Source organism: Taudactylus pleione, unplaced genomic scaffold, assembly GCF_031769625.1.
Source record: "Taudactylus pleione unplaced genomic scaffold, aTauple2 ptg000105l, whole genome shotgun sequence".
In the NCBI taxonomy this organism is placed as follows: Eukaryota; Metazoa; Chordata; class Amphibia; order Anura; family Myobatrachidae; genus Taudactylus; species Taudactylus pleione.
In genome coordinates, this window is record NW_028284507.1 from 8,819,265 (window position 1) to 8,836,996 (window position 17,732).

Sequence of the window (17,732 nt, forward strand, 5' to 3'; positions counted from 1 at the left end):
AAAAAACCCGGCCCTGATTCAGAGCGAGCTGAATCAGGCCCAGTGATCTTTAGTGGAGTACAGAAGCTTTTTTATATTTAATGCAATTTAATTTTTTTATGTTTTAGAAAGGATGCTACAGCATGGAAAGCAAACTTACACCTTAACATCTGCATGCACTGCCCCCGGACAAAGGTGTATGATATCACAGAGTAGTACAGGTTTATAAGTGCTGTTTCCCACAGGGAAGAATTATAGAGCATCATAAAATCACTGAGGCATGAGTGCAACACTGCTGGTCTTCTCAGTGGCGATAGCTTCATAAAGCACACTCATTCCTAATCCTTGCTGTCTGCACTGCTGGTAATCGCATGCATTTTATTCTGTCTCCGCAGATGCCTGCAAGGCTACGTTGGTACACGCTGTGAGCATGCCGACCTCCTAGCTGTTGTTGCCGCAAATCAGAAGAAGCAAACCATCACCACACTGGTGGCGGTGTCAGTGGCGGCCACAGCTCTGCTCATTGTGGTCTGCATATTAATGCAGTAAGTAAGAATGTTACCTCAACGTCAGCATTAGGCCTCCTGAACGTGTGGCAAAGCTGCGTTACTGTACTTGCTGCAGGAAAACTCCCTTTTATCCTATAACTCAGTGAGACAGCACATGTGAACATGCTAACCTTATACTACAGACAGAGAGGCAGATGTACTAAGCCCTGGAGAGTAATAAAGTGGAGAAAGATAAAGTACCAAACAATCAGCTCCTAACTGTCATGTTACATGTTGTGTTTGAAAAATGACTGTTAGGAGCTGATTGGTTGTTACTTTATCTCTCTCCAAGGCTGAGTAGAAAGTCTAATGGCAATATGCAGTCATTCACATCTCTGCTATAACATATATTTATACCTGCCCAGAAGTTGGCTAGATTCATGTGAAAAGGTGAATTTAGAAGGAAATATGTAACATACAGTGAATGTAACATGTTTATATGTTGTCCAGATATCTGTCTGTATACCTGAAAGGTTCATTTAATGATGATATTGTAGACATAGGGGATAATATACTACCATGGATTAAAACAGATGCACGCGTGAGGAATAACATTTACTGGGGTTGATTTGTACAAGTTGTCCATGTGCAAATATACGTCTGCATATCTTTCATTTCCATATATTTTGTATTACACACATTTAATACATAGATGCGTCTGGAGCAAATATGTCTCAGTCATCATCAGCAAACTGAACAAACGCCATCTATGTTTGGTAACAAGGAATGTATGTTACAGATACGTGTAACCCAAAATCAGAAGCATCTTAAAGGGGAGTGCATAACTTCTGCCTGCACGCTCTACTATACTACCATCGCCATGTACTCCCTTCATCTGGCGCCCTGACGCAAGTGATAGACACATACAGCTCAGCACCCACGTGGACACATTTTTATGCAGCAGAAAAGCACTTGCACCCATCCCTAAATCCCCACTTATGTGTAGAATCTATACCAGCCAGTGCTAGCTCTGCATTCATTAATCTGGCTGTAGCTGTGGGTTTCGCAGTTGCCCTGTGTCCATAAGTATCTCTTGTTTTTTTGCAGCTGTTGCAGATGGAGAAAACAGTGCGAGTGGTGTCGGGGTGCTCTATGCTGGCATGAGAAACCGGGCGGCCTCTTCAAAGGGGGAGCTTCCTGCTGCAAAACAGAGACAGGTAACTAGGGGGACATGGAGCCATACTGCACGGTCACACATATCTTATATTCCCATTACATTTTCAAGTGTTGTAAATATTTGACATAGGCAGTAAATGAAAGATGTGAGGTAATCAGATATTAGCTACTCAGCCTGTCGGTTATCACCGATTATTTTGGATATCCGGTATAGGCAGTGGTCCTCAGTTATTATACTTTGCAGAAATATCCTGTAGCATCGTAAAGAAACTCAACATACTTTTTAGTTTCATGGAGTTCTCAACTATCTGCCACTGTTTGCGGAGCTGGTTTTCCGCCTATGCTCATTTTATAGACAACCAGCAGGACATCCGTCCCAGGTTATAAAGTGGAAACAGCATGTTCTATAGCATGAAGCTTGGAAACCAGGGAGGTTCAGGGTTTCGGGGGGTGAAAAGGGCAAACCAAGGCCATAAATCCATGGCCGCCTGCCAGATATAGTTTAAAATCAGTGAACAGCAGCACTGAAAGGTTCCAGTATCCATTGGAGGAACGTTTAACTGCCGGCATGAGAATAACGCAGCCATTGTGAGGCCGGGATGTGCACAGAGTCACTTTGTGTTTTGTGGAAAGACGTGGAAGGAGACCTCTCCAGCCTGAGGTTCTGTTGTATGCTCAAATCAGAGGTCGAATATTTTTCTCTGCTCAGCCAAGTCACACCTGCTGTTTTCCAATGTTAACTGTATGCATGAATGAAAGAATTCAACATTAGCTCCTAATTCACAGATCGGCCACCATAAATGGTGGCTGGACCAAAAGAAATAAAACATTTTTTAAAAGTATCACTCAGAAAAGTTATACAAGACATTTGTATGTAAGAGCATTTCTGAAAATATAGGAAACGGGTGAAATATCAAATTCCAACCAATCAGATGTTTGTTTTCCTCATCCAAATTGTTATTGGAAATTGACAGAATCTTATTGGTTGTTATGGGTTTTGCCACCTCCTTTCCCTTTCTTGTGATCCTTTCCCTAATACAGATGGCTGTTTAAGTAATTGAGAGGCAGCAGACACTATAATAGTATACTATAATATATACCAGTCTATGGACCGGTGATTAATATTCTGCATGAGCTCGGACTGTTACATTTGGCTGTGTGGAAGTGGTATTCTACTCTATAGGTTTCCCCAAGGCAATGGCTCTGTAGAGATTAATTACTTGAGCCTCAATCTGGACAGCACTAGCTCTGTACCCCATTACCCAGGGCACTCAGAAGAACAATGCATAACCAAGCTGTCTTGCTGCCTTATGTATTAGGTGTTCCCCATGCCTCGTAAACTGGGTACACATTAGACGATGTGCAATTGATGCGAAGGTCATCCCGATTTCCCTTGAACTCCAGAACAAGCGATATAGGGCCTGATTCAGTACGGATCGCAGCTGCGTTTGCTATAGCGATTATGCACACAGTCTCACTGGAGAGATATACTAATCCACTGCGATCGCTATGCCATCGCAGCACAATATAAGGATGCCCACATTACCTTACACAAATCTTTAATGTTTAGCAAGACTGCAAAACCATCGGTAACATCGAGTACCATCGGAGCCTCACGCACACTTGCACAAGGTCTGACCTAACTCAGAAATTGCTAACCGAATTGCACACAGTGAAAGCCCAAGCTGCGTATGGGGCATAGCAGTGCCTAATTTATGCACGCCCCTGCAACGGCGTTCAAACGCACTGGCACGCCTGCGTTTCGCCAACCACCCACCCCGTAACCTCCCACAAACGGTACTTCCTGTCAATCACTCTACGATGGATCTGCGTAGTCACTGCGATCGCAGACCCGATTGCAGTTACTGGTTCGCGCACTGCGATGCATACACATGCGCAGAACGCAACAACCGGCCGATTGCGTGCATAATCGCATTTGGGATTCTTGCTGAATCAGGCCCATAGTGCATACACACTATGCAATCTTTCAAGCAACACCGAACGATATGTGTAACGTCGTTCGGACATTAACTATATAACGTTAACATATCACCTGGCCTTCCTGTGGTGAGTACACACTGGGCCTGATTCAGAGCTGAACACTCTGACCAGAGCGCTCGCTCTGAATCAGGGCCCTCCTACCTGTTTTAGGAGCGTCCTCATGGACGCTCGCATAGCTGTGGGTTACCACCCACAGCTTATGCGAGCGTCCATGATGATGGTCGCGATGGTCAAGACCATCGCGACCATCGGGCTTGCGACGGAGACCCTGCGGTAGGGTCTCGCTGCCGCAAGCCCTGGAGTGATTTTGGCTCTATCAGAGCCAAAATCACTCCCACTGACATCACTAGTGATGTCAGTGGGGCTGGCTTCAGACGGTAGGCGTTCCCATGGGAATGCCTCCGTCTGGCAGCCACGCCGCCGGCACGCCCACCAAAGGGGGCGTGCTGTCAATCAACATCGACTGAATCGCACGCTCACGGGAGCGCGTGATAGTGCGTACATACTGGACGATGTGGACGATTTGTTGTTACGACTCGTCTAAAATCGTCTAAAATTTATAGACTAGTGTGTACCCAGCTTTAGGTTGTAAGCTCATTTGTACAGAACCATCTTTACATTCTATTTCAAGTTATTGTATGTTTTTTATTTGTATCACAAACCCTCAATGTACAGCGTTATGTAGTATGTCAATGCTTTGTAAATGAAGAAAATATAAACGTTTTGTAAATTAAGGCAATAATAATACAATGCGATAGGGTCTTTGCCGATCGTGCTACAAACGTGCACGCGAATCGCACCATTCGACTACCCGCAGCAGCATACGGTACACTATGGCGCGCACTGCGATTGCACCATGCAATCTTATGGAGGCGCGAGTGCAAATGCATTGTGCATATCCACTCGCGGGCACACCCAAGTGGACAAGGCGAGCAAATTTATGGCATTCATGGCTTGAGTCGACTTTGCCTCCTCCACTGTGCACAGATTGCTGGATGAAAGTGGTGCTACTCATACCTCTACCCTGTCTATTGCTGCAGTGTTTTGTGACTATTTTTGGAAGACGTATACATCTCAGGCTATTTATTCTTTACTAGATCTAGGCCGCTACTTGGATCAGATTGTCCCCCACATATTGACTGATGATAGTAAGGTTAGGATAAGGCTTCGGGTGTTGATGGGCTCCCTTTTGAGCTTTATAGAACTCACCTGGGCTTTTGTGTCCCTAAACTGTAGGACGCCTTTGCTGCACTATTAGAGGTTGGCCCCTGTCTATGGCGGAGGCTCTCATTGTGATAATCCTGAAACCCAGTAAGGATCCATCTTACCCGGACTCCTATAATCCGATATATTTCTATTGTCCACTGATATTAAAATCTTGACTAAGATTCTTGCTTTGTGTTTTAACAAAACTTTTTGGGAAATTACCCACCCAGATCAAACTAGTTTTATGCCAGGTACATTGACTACAATTAACTTAAGGCATTTGTTTTCCTATTTGAAGCTTGCCCATGATGGTGTGGAGGATGCTTTGATGCAGCTTGAGTGGCCATATTTGTGGGCTGTTACCGCTTTGGGGTTGGTGACGGGTTTATGGGCTGGATCCGCTTGTTGTACTCCTATCCAGTGGCCAGAGCTTGTGTCAATGGCTTTGTAACAGACTCCTTTTCTTTGGGAAGGGGCACTAGGCAGGGTTGTCCGTTCTCTCTCTCTTTATTTGCCATTGAGCCATTAGCGTGGACCATCGACGTCTCCTGCTATCTGTAAACTTATTGTCTCAGGTTGAGAGGAAATACCTGTGCAGTATGTAGATTATATGTTTTTATTTGATGTTACACTTTGGGGAAGATGGGTTACAGTCTCTCAGATTGCATTGGGTGACCTAGAACCCTTGACGGATGATGGTTGACGGTTAGTACTTGGTTTTCAGCAGATACAACTTTATATTTTGCATAGGGTCTATTGGACTCTGGGGCATCTGGCTAAGCTGATGCGGTTGGCCTCTACCTCCAGTCCTAATTTTATATTTTCTGACGCTGATTTCTAGCATCTGCTCTGGTCTTGTCCACACATGTCAGAGTTTTGGTCTGCAGTGGAACGCTGTGCTTGTGAGACTGGGATTCCCCTCTTGGGCCACCAGTATTTGTATTTTTTGCCTAGGCCTATCTGATTCTCCTAATGTTAGTTAAGGTGCATATTGCTAGGAGTTGGATGGCTCCACAGGCCCTTTCTCTTGCTGTCTGGATTGGTTTGGAAAGCTCTACTATTTCTCATTAATGCTTTATGTACACCAAGCAAAAAGTTTGATTAAGTTGGTCTCTTTGGCAAATCTGCTATGCCCTAGACCTGGAGACTTCTGCTCTCTAGTGTTCTCTGGGTGTCCCGTAGCTGTCCCTGCCATCCTATTTGGAGTTCTGTATGATATTTGTGTCTATTATTATATTTGGATGTGATAAACCACCTATTTTATTATGTTTAAGTCTTGTCTTGGTTGCTTACATTTTGTTTTGTTCTGTTTGCATGTTTTATTCCCATTCCATTTCAAGTTGAACTCTCTATCCCTCCACCCCCCTCTCTCTCTCTCCCCCCCCTCTCTCTCTCCACCCCCCTCTCTCTCTCTCCCCCCCTCTTTCTCTCCTTCCCCCCCCTCTCTCTCTCTCTCTCCTCCCCCCTCTGTCTCTCTCTCTCCTCAGGGTCTCGTCGCAAGCCCGATGGTCGCGATGGTCTTGACCATCGCGACCATCATCATGGACGCTCGCTATAGCTGTGGGTGGTCACCCACAGCTATGCGAGCGCCCATGAGGCCGCTCCAAAATGAGGTAGGAGGGCCCTGATTCAGAGCGAGCACTCTGGTCAGAGCGTCCGGCTCTGAATCAGGCCCTGTGTTCATAATGACATTACAGTGCAAAGGTACGAGATACTTGGGATATGTAGAAGATTGGACACAGAGACAACTCTTCCCATGCCTTAGCAGCCAGAGACAGGCTAATAATCAGGCCATTTTTGAACATCAGAGAAAAAGTGTGTGTAAATATTTGCAGTTCTGTCTCTCCCTCTCTCCAAACATACATTTATGTACACGTGTATATCTTTCTATCTAGCATTATGATACAACTGTGTGTATGAGCAGCAAGCAGAAACAGTAAGCAGTATGGAAGCCCCCATACTGGTTGAGACCCTCCTTCCATGACCACTACTGACTGTTCTGTACTATGGGCCTGATTCTCTACGGATCGCTATTGCAATCGCAGCTGCGATTCCGCACACAGTTCTGCAGCAAAAATATGCTAATGTCTGCAGCTGGTCAGCCGGCATAGAGACGCCCACTACCACTTTCACACATCCGTAAGACCTCGCAGTCCTGCGTATACATCGGTAACATGGAACCCTCATGCAGAATTGCAGCAGGTCTGACCTTACTCAGAAATTGCAACTGTCGTCACACGCAGTGAATACTGAAGCTGCGTGTGCCGTCGCAGTCGCTAATTTATGCATGCCCAGGAAACAGTGTTCAAACGGACAGGAACGCCTGTGTTTTTCCAACCACTCTCCCATCACCACCCCTAAACACTGACGTCCTGTCCCTCGATCTGCAATGGCTTTGTATCTGCGTAAGTGATAGCAGTGCGATCGCAATGCTAACTCACGCACGCGCACTTGCGGTGCGTACACATGCGCAGTATGCACCATCTTGCCGATCTGCGTGCGCTGTTGCAATTGTGATCCGTAATGAATCAGGCCCTATATACATTATATCTGTATCAAGCCTATAAGCACACTTATCACATAATGCACCCTCTTCCTATAATGGACAGCGCTATAAATATATACATAGTGGACCTACTTTAGGTGACTTGGTTACATGGAGTCAAGCAATATTCCTTACTTCGGTCCCATGGTGCAAGTGAATGAGTGAGACCCAGCTATATCGGGGGCACCTTAATGAGAAGAAGCACTTCTATATAAAGTAGATAAGTTGCTGCTGCCTACACAAAGTAGTTATCAGTTTATCTAATATTACTGAATATTTGCACTTTATAGACTTCCACTAATGTACTATCTGTACTTCAACAGGGGAAACAGTTTACTTTCTAGATATATTGTGGCACTATTGCTATCAATGTGTATAATCAGTATGCTGTAAAGCCCCATTAACATACATTATTCCAAGTATTTTCTCTGTCATTGTTACTGTTTATTTATATAATGAGACCAGTTAATATCAAACCCATGACCCCAGCGATGTGAGGCAGCAGTACTAACCACTGTGCCATTGTGTTACCCACTATAATGCTCGTTTCCCTGAGCACTGACTTTATTCAAGTTCTTTTTAAATTACAAATGACAAGTTATCCAAAGATTCTCATTTATACAGGGAGCTACCATAGTGTTTGTCCCAACAGAGGTAAACAGGAAGGGTTTCAGCCATGTTATTTAAATACTGAGGGGGGAATGAATTAGTTGTTGTGCATTACTCCATTCAGATGACTGTAATTGGGAAAAATAGAACAATAGGTGGGAGCCGGCCATTGTTATTTAAATATTAAGTGGTGAAATTCATTAGCCGCAGGATTGCGCTGCGGGGAAAAGCTATTCAATTACATAGCATTTTCCCCGAGCGGTAAACCAGGGATTAACTCACGCTAAGCCATTGATTCCACGTGCGTTAGAGCCCAGAGGGTGTCTTTGATCATGGACTTTTCCTGCAAGGAAAAGTGCACCCCTGTGGTCTCACGTGCGGTGTAAGCCCCGCTAATTGAATTGGCCGACCCATGTAATTGTATTCCTCCTACTCTAGGGGGATGACAAAACAGGTAAACAAATATATGCTGCTTAATTGTCTGTAACTTCCTATGCATTTATTTTTCTATTTCTGTTTTTGGCTTTCTAGTGGTCTGAGGAAGCTGCAGTCAATAAGGACATTTTCCCAGCTACAGAGCAACTTTTCCAACCCATCCTGCTCATCTCCTATAGCTGGGAAGGACATTCTTAACAGGACACACTCTGGGGTCCATAATCCATCCTCGAGACATGGGAACCCTACACAGCTTGTCCTGCACAATGTGAAGCAGTGAAGTAATGAGAAGGGCAATGACTTCACACTGGAACTTCAGATACATTTGGATTCTGAGCACTCGGCACGGATCACTAAGGGCGTCCAGTTTAGAAAGAACTGACCCTACAAGGGCTGAATTTTTTTTACTGGAGCATCTACTTTGGTTCAGATTGATTGAGTGTTATTTTAACACTGCTGTCAGATGGGTCTTCAACAAGTAAGTCAATGCATTGCAGGCCCATCTGCCGGTAAGATGGTTAATATATACTTTTATATTATTTGAGACACTCAGAAGTGTTGCGCTTGCAAAGGACCATTCTATTATATACTATGCTGCTGGCATTTCAGAAAATATACATAGATTTATATCTAGGGACTGATGATACCCGCAGGAGTAGGAGTTGATTTTTTGGCACGTTCGACCTTGAAGAAGAGAAAGCTATTTTTTATGTTTAAAGTGCAAATTACCTATACAGTGCATTAGTATTAATCTCTTGTAGTCGATTTGTCTTTGTTCTGAAGTTCTAGCTAAACCCGTTGGAAGGCTTTCCATAAATACCCAAACTTTGCGGTTTTTCATTTAGCTTATTTTCAGCCTAGTTCAAGCTGCGGGATGTGTCCCTCCATATTTCATCAAAAACATCCCTGGAAACCTGTATGCATTGACCAGTTGGAAACCTTCTTTCAACATATCTACTCACGAGTCGCCAGTGGTACAGGCCACTCCTCATCTAGGATTGGTACACACACACACTATGGACGCGCCTTCAATGGACACGTCCCATTTCATGTTTTTGTGGTGGTTTATCACTTCTTCTTTGCATTCAGAATCTCAGTAGAATAGCAGGAAGGGATCACTTTGTGTCTCCGTTACTGGGCTCCAGTGTACATAGATGATAACTTTGGTCATGAGGTGACACTCCATCGTCTGCAAATGTGTAACAACAGCTGTGCACAGTCTACATTCCTTGGTCCAGTTCTTACCTGAGGTTGTCTTCCCCTCCATTCCAGAGAGATGATACTGTATGTTGCTGAAGTCACACTCATTGCAGTAAAGCAGGTTTAAGCATGCTCTGTAATACCAGTGCTTGTTAGACAAAAGGTGAGCGTAAACCTCTTGCGGCTGAACTTATTCAGGTACTAGATGGGACGGAGAGCTCACAGATATAAAACATGTGGCTCCAGGAGTCATAGGAATGTTGTTTACAGCAGTTTCTCAGTGTTACGTCATGTATCCCTAATGTGTCATATTTTGTGGATTTCCTTCATTAAGGTAAACCTCTAATTTAATTTGGTCCTAAAGATCACACACTGACGGTTATTAATGAATATTCCTCAAAGCTAAAAATCTGCACCTACATTGCTGCAACGTCATCACTTAAACATTTTATTTTATTGTCTGAACTGCACTAGACAGATAATAACATAGTGCTGTTTGGTTGCTATTGTTTAGGGCCTGATTCAGAGCTGCTGTAGCAAACAGACGCAGCGGCTATGCTACAATGTACAAAAGCCGCAGGAGGCGTCTCAAGTCAGTAAGACACCCACTGCCGGCCTCTCGTGTCCGATGCTGTGTCCGGAAACACAGCCACCGGATCAACTACTTAAACATCAGTCATCTGAGTAACCCCAGTGTTTTCACGCTTCTGGGGACCAGTGAAGCTGCGTCGGAAGAAGCCGACCCTGACGTACGCCCCCATTTTGTAGAACGATTGCCGCCGCCACCACCTCCTCACCCAAAGTTGGCTGCAGACTGTCACTCGTTTATCGTCTACAGCCGTACTGGGTCCGATGATGCAGGACCCGATCTGCCCCGGCGCAGTTACAAAAACATAGGAGACCATCGGGTTGACGTACATCTCCGAATCAGGTCCTAGTGCAGATTTGCACCTTTGTGGGAAAAATGGGTTATTTCTAATTCTACTGAAGCTGAAATCCTCTGAATATAACTCACTAGAGATACTTCTGGGGAGAGTTGGGCAAGAGATTTCTGTGTATAGTACAGTAAATATGACGGCCCCAGTCATGTGCTTTATTGTGTGAAGGCTGCAGTGTAGCATGAAGGTGTAAAAGCCTCTGTATAATATAGCAAAGGAAATAGTGATAGAACTGACCATAACATAGAACATCTCCACACATAACTGAAAAGCAATACAATAGGATCCAGTGTATGACAGCTCTACGTGAGATCATCCCCGACTGATCATCCCTCAGTGCTTCTGGCGCAGATCTCCTCACTTTCTTGTGCTCAGAGCACTGAGAGGACAGAATATCTCCCAAATAGGCAAGTGTCAATCTCCAAACCACCACGGTTCTGTTTTATGGGAGGTAGGCAGTGTCCTTGTAATTTTTGGACCTGAGTGGAAAGACTGTTTAAAAATCATCCCTCGTTTGAAAAAAAGAGATAATTGTGCTTGAGGGTAAATATTTTTATTTACTGCAGCAGATAATAGTACAATTCTATTTTAAACATCATACATTCCCCAGCTTAGCTTTGTGTCTCTGTAAGTTTAAAGAAAAAAAATTAACATTGGGTTCTTCAGTGCTTATGAATATATTTGATTTATTTGAATATATTTGATTTAAAAAAAAAAAATCAATCGTCGGTGCAACGCCGTCCAATATCACCCAATAAACAGTTTTCCCGCTAATGTCCCAGTTCCGTTAATTTTTTTCAAATAAATGAAGTAGAACTATGTTCTGCATTACTCCATTCAGTGGACCCATCATTTACGCACAGTGAAAAGAGCCAGTTTGTCCCAACCTATACTCAGCCTAGTTCCTAGAGAATGAGTTGCCTTAGGCCACAACACCCATCCTTCATTGGATGTAGGTGATGAGATGCGATGATCCGCTCAGTGATATATAACTGGTAAAATTGATTAACTATAACGAGGATGAGGAAAAATGCAATGTTTTCGTTTCTTATGATTGAAACATTGAGGCCATAAATAATATAATGAGTAATTACAATGAAAACTCACAAAAGGAGGTTCTGTATTCGGGTGGGAAAAATTATATTCTCATGACTGTGTTTTATTGATCTCTAGCGTATTTAGCAAGTCAGTGGGGAATTTGGAACATTAAATGGTGAACCTGAAAACCATTTATCTGTGCCCCAGACACTTCCCAGCTCCACCTTCAAGTCATTAGCACTTTGCACTGGTCTATTCCAGGGGTGAAGATAGCAGGATAAAATATATGGAATGTTCAACTGTGTAGGTTCTACCCTAATATACCTTACAACATGGCCAATTTCACTTGGTACACAATGGCAGGCTACAATCCTTCCTGCTTGTTGAAGAAAGAAAAAGAAGCCATTTTGTACCCACTGTAATAGGCCATGTTGGAAGGTATTCTCGCCTGTAGTTACTAAATAAACATCTAGAGGGATTATTTAAACTTATTTACATCTCTTATTTGTCAGCAAGTTTATTGGGTTGTTAAGACACACAAAAAATTAGACACACATGTTGCCTGGTTCACATCCATGATCATACAATATGGGTCAGATATCTGAAGGTAGTCCAAAGCCATTGTAAGCTATTTCATGATGCCACCCAATTAAATGAGATCCTCAATACCTCCACTTGTTCTCTTTTCGAAGGTTTGATACACCTCCCCCATAACATAGAGAGCACTGACTGATAAATACTCTCGATGGGATGTAGCGGCTGCTGGTCTCAATCCCGATAAGTTTGCCCTGAGATGAGCGCACTGAATAATCAGTGTTATGGATACATGAGAGCCGCCTATTACTAGAGAGCAATGAATATCAGCCACCTGCAAACCGCAGCAGGATAATTAGCTATTAGGCCTTGTCTGGAGGAGGGAGGTAAGCATTTCATGAAGCATAGGAGTCACTGTCATCAGACCCTTGCTGTTCTTATATTAAGAGGGAGGGGGCCCAATAGCAAAAATTGTATGTGGGTGGACATTTCCTTTAAAAACCTGTCTAAAAATCTCTTGTGTTTACTTGTGTACTATTATATTTCTTCATCGAGAATGTAGCAACTGCAGCATTATAACAGTTTCCCATCTGAATTGCAGTGCAGTGTAAATCATTTACTGACTATTTTGCTATTGCTACAGGTTGTTTTTTTGTGGTGTGAAACAACAATGGTCAAGTTGCATAATGTACACAAAGAAGCCAAGCAGTGGAAGCAGCCTTGCTCAGCTTTGTGTTTCTTTTTTATTTAAAGTCAGTCAGTCAATGTGGTGAGGGCGGCCATTTTGCCAAGTGTTCAGCCTCTCCATCCTTTGGGGACTAGTAACATGACTGTGGCATGCTCAGTGGTGCCACTAGCTCCTAGGAATTTGTAGGCTTTCATGAATACAATCACTGCTTTTAATGTGTGTAATAGGTCTGGCTGAAGACTCAACGATTTTTCAAAATTTTCAAATGTAAAATAAATTGGCTGTATATATATAAATATATATATATATATATATATATATATATATATATATATATAAACAGCAGATGCAGCGGCACTCGAACAGATAAAGGCTTTACAGTAGGTAAGTGATACTTACCTGCTGTAAAGCCTTTATCTGTTTGAGTGCCACTGCATCTGCTGTTTACATTTTGGGGCTTCGGACTGGGGCGCCTTACAGAAGGCAACCACGAATATACTATATATAACGAGTGTGCCGCCCATCAAGACTGTGTGTATATATATATATAATCACCATAGGTCCGGCTCTCCCTGGTGTTAGATGGCTTGGCCCGGTGCCCGCGAGAAATGGATAAGTACTGAGCATGAAGTCGCGGCACTCAGGGTACTTGAAAAAAAGTTTAATATGACATCTCAATAATGCACTATTGAGATGTCATATTAAACTTTTTTTCAAGTACCCTGAGTGCCGCGACTTCATGCCCAGTATATATATATATATATATATATATATATATATATATATTGTATATGTGTATGTATATATGTGTGTGTATATATATATATATATATATATGTGTTAGATACATTTCCATTAATGGCGCACATTGCAATCACATGTTTTCAATTACCATATTTTGAAAAACAGTCATCAAATTATTAAATTGTTAGAATATACAAACTTCAAGTCACCCAGTTCGGATTATAACTTTCCACCACTTCTGGCCATATTATCAATGGATCCAGACATCTTTGACCTTATTCAATCCAATGACTCCCATGCACCTATTGATTTTCCTAAAATTGTATTGATATATATACGTATGTTAGAACCAGATTGTTTTTTTCTGCAAGAACTAATACAATGGCATTTAAAATCCTGTGACGAGCCATAATTCTGGTTAAATAAAGTACTACTAATTTTTATTTATTTATTTACCTATAACCCACAATCTCCGTTTTACAAATGCTTCTGTCCCCATTAATACCAACAAAATAAATGTTTTCAAATCTGTTTTGTATCTTAAACCAACTGGTCACTTTGTGGAAATTGTAACTGTAATGTATATCTTGCACTGAAAGAAAAAGGTAATATTTAAAATTTAATTTATTTGTATTCTAAATTAATTGCAGTTTTGTGTCAATGTGATTGGCTGAATATTAGTTATTTAAAAAACCCTTGGATATTAAACATAATTTTTTTTTACTCATCTGTGATTGACTTTTCTCTCTCTGAGTTATTTATAGTTAGTCTAATATTTTGTACATTTGGTACCCCTCGTGTGTAATAAGCAACATAGCACAGGACTATCGCTTTTGACATCTGTTACCTAAATATATATCTTAAAATATTTTTATTGATGCTTATTACAGCAATTTCCAATAGTAGCATCACAGACACGACACAGAATACAGTATATACCCCATTCTTGCGTTTCATCTATTAGCAGAGAGAGCGCTTCCAATGCTGATGCAGTCCTTAGAAGCCAGCTCTGCATTACAGATATTGGCCACCGCAGCAAACGCCATCTGAAGATGGAATTAGCCACTGTAGCCTATGGGCTACACCGCACATAATTAGCCGGCGGAGGGATCAACCGGAACCCTTCCCGGCTATGGCGGCTGTGCATGTGCAGCACTCCCTGCACTAGCTGGCATCTCTCCGGAGACATTGCAGTGGCGAGCTCCTTTCAGAGCCCGTATCCATGCATGTCCCGGATGATACATCCGGCCATTATGATCGCATTTTGCAATGCGATCATAGGCGCTACTGACATGCCCTGATCACATTGCCAAAACGATCATTCATAAATGGGCCCCATGGCAATTTGTTACCTGCAACATCCAACCTCAATCCCCTGCAGCTGCTAAATTCTTCCCCCCCTTCTCTCCCTCACACTTTTGTCCCTGTCTAGTACGCACTCATCCTCACCGCTTACCCTGTCTACTGTTACTTGCTCAATGTATGCTTTTCCTCCTGCACCCTGGCCATGACCCCTTAGCTACACACTGTTCTATCAGAACTATTACTATACCTTTCAGTTTGAATCATTTAGTCACCATCTCAAGTTTAGCATATCTAACTGTATTATTACTAGAAATGAGCTCCGAACATTGGGGATCCTAGTCCACCCGAACGCTGTTCGGGTGTTCCCCGCCTGACTCAGATCCCCGTTCGAGGCCGAGCTGCAGCCTCCTGATGTCGGATTCTCGTGAGAGAATCCGACGTCAGGGCTCCTCTAGTGGCTCCTCTAGTGTTGGGCAGAACGCTGTGATAACGGTCTGCCCTACACAGATCAAACACACAGCCGCCAGCGGTAGCTGTGTGTTTGTAATAGCAGCCAATGAGAGTCACACAGACTCTCATTGGCTGCTGCACGGAGGGAGCCGGTTGGAGCTCACTCATGAGCTCCGTCTTCCGGCTCCCTCCTCGTCGCGTGACAGCAGAGCGGACGGCGGCGGGAGCGGGGATTCAGGTAAGCTTTCTTTTTTTTTTATGCGTGTGTGTAAGGGGGCAATCAATGGGGGTATACTACTACTGGGGGCCTGCTAGTGGGGGGCATATTACTACTGGGGGCCTGCTAAGTGGGGGCACTACTACTGTGGGGCATGCTACTGGGGGCATGCTAATGGGGGGCATACTACTGGGGGCACTGCATAGGGGGAACTACTACTATGGGGACTGCATAGGGGGCACCACTACTGGGGCCATTGTGTAAGGGACACCACTGCTGGGGGCATTGTATAAGTGGCATTACTACTGTGGGCTTTGTGTATAAGGGTCACTACTGTGGGCATTGTGTAAAAGGGTCACTACTGTGGGCATTGTGTAAAAGGGGCACTACTGTCTGTCGTAACATAAATAAGAGACACTACTTTATGGTGTAATGTGAATCAGGGCCTATGTGCAGTGTAATGTGAATAAGATTGTGCACTGTGACTCCTTGGGCCGTAGCCCACTATGTAACAAGTACTGAGATTCTGCTGGCCGTACCCCACTGGGTGGGTGCACTACTTTTCATTTCTGCCACTGCTGTGTGGCAATGTTTCACAGATGTGCTTTATACTGTGGTGTCTGTGTCGTTGTGCCACTGCTTTGTCGCTTAGTAACCAGTCAGCTCACTGCAACCTTTGGCCAATAATGTTGAAAACAATATTATAAGCTGTGGGGTAGTCTAAATTGACTATAAATGACTGGAAATTAATGTTATTGAGGTTAATGATACTCTGAGAAGAAAAAAAGGACCATTTTATGTGATTTTAGCTTTTTTTGTCAATTTTTGTAATAAAAATCCAAATCCAAAGCCAGTCACCGCAGTTTGGCAAATCCAAATCCAAAGCCGGACGACAAATTAGAACCAAATCCAAATCCGGCAAAAATGGTCTGGTGCACATCCCTAATTATTAGTACTGCAGTTCATTATTATAAAACCCACCTAATTTACCCCATTATATCAGCCAGTGTGTTTATTTCTCCTGTTATGATTACCAAATTATATTTATGGCAATATTATATCCACTTCAATGGTATTTATCTACAACCTACATTGTATTTGTTCATCCAATCAGTCACTTTATTTCAGTTTATGACACTTAATCCAGATTATGAAACTCACGGTTAGATCAAGACACCACAGGTGAGTGCTTGTGTCAGACGTGTCTTATTGCTATTATTTAGGAGGCTGGCAAGCTTTACCCCAGAGGTTCCCAAACGTGATCCTCAAGGCTCCCCGACAGTTCAGGTTTTAGAGATATCCATGGTTGAGCACAGGTGGTTGAATCAAATTTACTGAGGTATTGATTAAGTCACCTGTGCTCAACCATCGATATATCTAAAACCTGATTCCCGACGGTAAGTATTAGGGTTAGGGGGAGGATTAGGGGCTAGGGTTAGACACTAGGGGGAGGGTTAGGCTACAGGAAAAGTGGGTTAGGGTCAGGGGGAGGGTTACGCAATTTCCCTTTGGGCGTCGGGATTATGAATGTTGAGATGCTGCTGTCGGTATTCTAACCGCTGGCATCCCGACCGCTGTGATCCCATACCCAACCCTAAGTAAGTAGAGTATTACATTAATAAACTAGTTGCCTGTATCACATCCACCTTACCTGTCTGCCTGCGTCACATTCACCACCTGTCTGCCTGTGTCACATCCACCTTGCCTGTCTGCCTGTATCACAATCACATCCACCTTACCTGTCTGCCTGCGTCACATCCACCTTACCTGTCTGCCTGTATCACTTCCACCTTACCTGTCTGCCTGTATCACATCCACCTAATCCACCTTACCTGTCTGCCTGCATCACATCCACCTAATCCACCTTACCTGTCTGCCTGCATCACATCCACCACCTGTCTGCCTGTGTCACATCCACCACCTGTCTGCCTGTGTCACATCCACCACCTGTCTGCCTGCATTACATCCACCTTGTCTGCCTGCGTCACATCCACCTTACCTGTCTGCCTGTGTCACATCCACCTTGTCTACCTGCATCACATCCACCTTTTCTGCCTGTGTCACATCCATCTTACCTGTCTGCCTGCATCACATCTACCTTACCTGTCTGCCTGAATGTGTCCCATCCACCTTACCTGTCTGCCTGTATCACATCCACCTTGTCTGTCTGCCTGTGTCA

General features: G+C 43.5%; 1 protein-coding gene across 1 annotated transcript in view; it reads left to right on the forward strand.

The window, feature by feature from the left end:
- TGFA (transforming growth factor alpha) overlaps positions 1 to 13,159 on the forward strand; it is a 60,046-nt gene extending 46,887 nt beyond the window's left edge. Inside the window, exons 4-6 of the mRNA XM_088470829.1 lie at positions 375 to 524; positions 1,575 to 1,684; positions 8,536 to 13,159. Of these exons, the coding sequence (XP_088326955.1) occupies positions 375 to 524; positions 1,575 to 1,684; positions 8,536 to 8,543 (268 nt within the window). The 3' untranslated portion in view covers positions 8,544 to 13,159. The remainder of the gene's footprint in view (positions 1 to 374; positions 525 to 1,574; positions 1,685 to 8,535) is intronic.
- The last annotated feature ends 4,573 nt before the right edge of the window (positions 13,160 to 17,732 follow it).